Source organism: Sapajus apella, unplaced genomic scaffold (assembly GCF_009761245.1).
Source record: "Sapajus apella isolate SASKATOON/1434 unplaced genomic scaffold, GSC_monkey_1.0 scaffold38, whole genome shotgun sequence".
Taxonomy (NCBI): domain Eukaryota; kingdom Metazoa; phylum Chordata; class Mammalia; order Primates; family Cebidae; genus Sapajus; species Sapajus apella.
This window is the reverse complement of record NW_022436978.1, coordinates 7,532,666-7,537,586: the sequence shown is the minus strand read 5'-3', so window position 1 is coordinate 7,537,586 and position 4,921 is coordinate 7,532,666. Positions and strand designations below refer to the sequence as shown.

General features: G+C 58.3%; 1 protein-coding gene across 3 annotated transcripts in view; it reads right to left on the bottom strand.

Annotated features, from left to right (window-relative positions):
- Positions 1-2,173: 2,173 nt before the first annotated feature.
- Positions 2,174-4,921, bottom strand: part of CPN2 (carboxypeptidase N subunit 2) — a 10,836-nt gene continuing 8,088 nt past the window's right edge. For 2 of the 3 annotated variants that reach the window (XM_032298221.1, XM_032298220.1), the window contains one exon: positions 2,174-4,098. In XM_032298221.1, coding sequence (XP_032154112.1) covers positions 2,461-4,095 — 1,635 coding nt within the window. In that variant the 5' untranslated portion in view covers positions 4,096-4,098 and the 3' untranslated portion in view covers positions 2,174-2,460. The remainder of the gene's footprint in view (positions 4,099-4,921) is intronic. The other variant, XM_032298223.1, reaches the window with a different exon arrangement.

Genomic DNA, 4,921 nt, shown 5'->3' with positions numbered 1-4,921 from the left:
CATCCCTTGCCCTCCAGGCTCTTGTCTCAAACCAGGCCACAGCCCTCACTGTTCCCTGCCTTGCTCTCCCAGGATTTCACTGGGCCAGCCGCCTGAAGCGCAGGCAGGAGCGTGTCCCTCCTCCCCACCTTCAATAATGGCCTGGGGCCTCCTTTGTAAGCATGCTCACTCCTCTGTCCGCCCAGGGCTCCCCGCAAAATCAGCTCCACCTGGGCTTCCAGCATGACCTCTTCCGCCCCATCCCCCTCCACAGCCCTGACCCCTCCTCCTTGCCCGGCCCAGCCCTTAGCTCAGGCTTTTCTTGCTCTGCAAGTTCCCTGCTCTACCTGGAGTCCGCCTTAAGACCCAAGATCCGGCCGGGCGCGGTGGCTCAAGCCTGTAATCCCAGCACTTTGGGAGGCCGAGGCGGGTGGATCACAAGGTCAAGAGATCGAGACCATCCTGGTCAACATGGTGAAACCCCGTCTCTACTAAAAATACAAAAAATTAGCTGGGCATGGTGGCGCGTGTCTGTAATCCCAGCTACTCAGGAGGCTGAGGCAGGAGAATTGCCTGAACCCAGGAGGCGGAGGTTGCGGTGAGCCGAGATCGCGCCATTGCACTCCAGCCTGGGTAACATGAGTGAAACTCCATCTCAAAAAAAAAAAAAAAAAAAAAGACCCAAGATCCAATGCAGCCTTTCTCACAGCAGGTGCATTCCGCAGCTTCGCCCCTCTCCACTCCCCAGCGCTGGCCTGCCCTGACCTCTTTCTGCCTTGTGTTTTCCTCCCATGTGGCAGATCTCTCCCAGAGGCCACGAACTCCTGGGAACCTACTGTACATCCGGTTCCCCTCTCCCGCCCCGCCCGATCCTTTCTCCCAGGCCAGCCCACAATACAGCTGGAACCCAGGTAGAGGGCTGTGCAGCGGGTCAGCCTGGGCTACAGAGCACCTGGGAGCAGAAGGGGAGGAGCGGCTAAAGGCAGGCAGAGGCTGAAAGCCTGAGTGTTGGCAGAGTCCTCGGCCCTGAGGACTGAGGGGGAGGAGCGAGTAGAGAAGACGCCCAGCTCCTGGGCTGGTCAATGCGGGGGTGGGGGAGTTGGGGACAGAGCCTTGTTAGATGTGTCTGTGGTCAACAGGAGGACTCGGGTCTCTGAGCAGGGGCTATCAGCCTGGGACTGAAAAGAGCTGAGCCCAAGAGGAGAGCTGGGCTCATTGCGGTAGAGGAGGCATCCACACAAGGGCGCATGCCACACTGCCCAGGACGTGGGAGGACAGCGAACCCTGAGATGAAGCTGTAGGAGGCAGCACAGGAGGGCTGCAGGGGTGGCCGAGCTGGGTAAGAGGGCAGTGTCTTCAAAACTAGGCGAGAGCCCAGGTGCAGTGGCTCACGCCTGTAATTCCAGCCCTTTGGGAGGCCAAGGTGGGTGGACCACCTGAGGTCAGGAGTTCGAGACCAGCCCGGTCAACAAGGTGAAACCCTGTCTCTACTAAAAACACAAAAATTAGCCAGGCATGGTGGCATGTGCCTGTAACCTCAGCTCCTTGGGAGGCTGAGGCAGGAGAATTGTTTGAGCCTGGGGAGGCTGAGGCAGAATTGTTTGAGCCTGGGAGGCAAAGATTGCAGTGAGCCGAGATCACGCCACTGCACTCCAGCCTGAGCGACAAGAGCGAAACTCCACCTAAAAAACAAAACAAAACAAAACAAACAAAACCAAAGGAAAACAGTGAGTGAGCAGCTTGTACCCAGATGCCGCGAGCGTGAAGCTGCCGCGTGGCCCAGCCTGTGCCGCTACACCTCACACCCTCTATTTAGGAGCAACCGGCGTGTGCCTTGAGCAGACAATGCCACCCTCCCCTCTGGCGGCTCTGTGTCACAAAGCCCAGAGTCTGCGGTTTCCCTTCCCGAGGTTCGTTTCATCTCAGTTTCTCCTGAGCGAAGCGTGGAGGTGGGTGCTGAGCACAGGGTCTCCCGCACCCATCGCAGCCCTGCCCCTACGCTTTCTGGTCACCTCTGCTTCTACCACACCCTTTTCTTGTCTACACCAGTCTACAACGCAATTCCAGGGAGATAAAGTGAATCGGACGCTGGGCATGGAAGGCAGTGACCTCCACTTTGTGTCACTGGGATGCAGTGAATGGGCCTCAAGGTGTAGACTGGAGCGGACGGGTGCTAAATAATGGGGAAGCGTCAGGCTGAGGATATTTTATTCTCCAGTCTGTGGTGCAGCTTTCCAGGGTGCTTTAAAGCGTTAGGATGGGCTTGTTAGCCTCACACTCCGGGGAAAGCGATGCAGGAAGAGAAGGAGGAGGAGGAGGCACTGGCTAGTGGAGACCAGACTCCACTCCCTCCCCTCGGGATGTAACCCTGTGCCTTGCACGTAAGAAGCCAAGGCTTCAGAGACTCAGCTCCTCTCCGCCCCACCTGCCGCCTGGTCAGGCCCCAGAGGCCACCTGCCCCAGGTCCTGTATGCCCTGCTCCTAGGGCCCCGCTGCCCGAGCCTCAATAGACACCGTGACCCGCAGAGAGCCGCAGCTCGACCTCAGGTCCCACTCCTGACTAGCATTGTACCGCAGTCCCGGGGATCCTTGCTGAGGAGACAGCTGGACGTTCAGCCAGCGACACCAGGCCTGGTCACAGGCGAGCACCACGGTGCCCTCGGGGTTGCTGTAGGTGCACTGGCTGTGGGCTGCCCTTTCCTGCACAGCCAGGTCCCAGCTGCTGCCTGCCTTTCTGTCGTCCAGCCACGTGACCCGGAAGCCCAAGCGGTCCCGGGTGACGGGACACACCAGCTGCTCCTCTTTCAAGGCGGGCACCACCTGGCCTTTGAGGTAGGCAGGACCGGCACAGTAGGCCTGGATGTTCAGGAGCTGATCGGTATACTGCTGCAGCCAGTTGAAGAGGTAGGCCAGGTGGCAGTCACACTGCCAGGGGTTACCATGCAGGGCCAGGTTGAACAGGTTGTAGTTGGCTTCGAAGATGCCCTCCGGAAGCGTGCTCAGCTGGTTCTTGGACAGGCTGAGCAGCTCCAGTTTGGACAGGTTCTGGAAGAGGGCTGGGTGCAGAGCCGTCAGGTTGTTGCTGCCCAGGTAGAGCTTGACCAGCTCCTGGAGGTCCCTGAAGATGCCAGCTGGGAGGTGGGCAATGGTGTTGTGTGAGAGCACGAGGGAACTCAGGTTGGACAGGTGGGCAAAGGCACCCTCAGCGACAGTCTCCAGCTGGTTATGCGACAGAGACAGGCCAACCAGGCGAGGGGTGTGGGCAAAGAGGCCAGCAGGCAGGACTCGAAGCATGTTCCCCTGCAGGCTCAGAAAGGTCAGATTGCCCAGGGAAGAGAAGATCGGGAGTGGCAGGTGCGTGATGACGTTGTGCTGCAGCCACAGCCGCTCCAGGCGGAAGAGCTGGGAGAACACCGCTAGGGGCAGCTCTGAGATCTTGTTGCCGTCCAGGAAGAGCTCCTGCAGGCTGCCCAGTTTGCCAAACACGCCCTGGGGGAGGCCAGAGAGTGCGTTGTTGCTCAGCTTCAGGCTCTGCAGGCTGGTGAGTGGGTGGAACAGCTCCTCAGGGAGCTGGGCCAGGAGGTTCTGGGCCAGGTTGAGCGTCTTCAGACGGGTCAGAGGCTGGAAAAGCCTCCTGGGCAGTGCCTGGAGCCAGTTCCCCTGCAGGTGGAGGGACTCCAGGGCAGGCATGTGCTGGAAGAGACCCTCGGGCAGAGCCTCCAGCATGTTGAAGTTGAGGGTGAACTTGCGCAGCGAGGTCAGGTTGGAGAAGATGTTGGCGCTGAGGTTCGAGAAGCTGCTGCCTGTGATCTCCAGGTCCTCCAGCTTGGGCAGCCCCCCAAAGGCATCTGGCCCAAAGTGGCGGAGCTGAGTGTTGAGGAAAACCACCTTGGACAGGTTAGGGTTGCTACCAAAGGCTCTGGTTTCCACCATGGTGAACAAGGTCTCCACAAACACGATGTCTGTGGCGTGTGGCGGGATGTCCGGCGGGATGGTGGCCAGGTCATCGGAGCAGAACACCTCCTGGACGAAGCAGTCGCAACCCATGGGGCAGGGTTGGGCAGGCCTGGCCAGGAGCAGGAGGGAGGCCCAGCACAGCCAGGCTCCAGGGAGCATCTTCTGGATTCAAGGAGGGAAAGAAAACACGAAGGGAAACTTTGTCATCACACAGCACAGCGCAGTGACCAGAGCACTGGACAGCGAGCTCGAACACGTGGCGCAACCAAGACCCAGGCCTTTGGGGCTTTCTGTGTTCTTTCCAGGTCGGGGACAGACGTGGAAAGGAGAGAAAAAGGCATGGAAGAGAGGTAGAAAAGGAGAGCATGGGCACTGTGGAATTTTTAAAGATAATATATAGGATATGGACAGATTTTTTATGAGTTGGAAGTTCCTAAACCATAACTCTTCCTGAGTTTCCAAATGATGCAGAGAGCATGGCACCTGCAGTTTCCACAGTTAGTGGAGGGGGAGTGCAGCCACCGAGATGAGGTGGGCTCCCCAAAACTGCTGCTGAAATGCCCTCCTCTTGGCCACTTTTGCCTACGCTTCCACAGGGGGGCTCAAGCAGCCTTCCAGCATCATGTGGACAGAAGGATTCCAGATGTGAGGATTCTACAGACCAGTAGCTTTCTTTAAAACTAGGGAGCGGAGGGCTGGGCGCGGTGGCTCACGCCTGTAATCCCAGCACTTTGGGAGGCCGAGGCAGGCGGATAACCTGAGGTTGGGAGTTCAAGACCAGCCTGACCAACATGGTGAAACCCCATCTCTACTAAAAATACAACATTAACCAGGTGTGGTGGCACATGCCTGTAATCCCAGCTACTTGAAAGGCTGAGGCAGGCGAATCGCATGAACCCAGGAGGTGGAGGTTGCGGTGAGCCGAGATCACGCCATTTCACTCCAGCCCAGGCAACAAGAGCGAAACTCCATCTCAAAAAAAAAA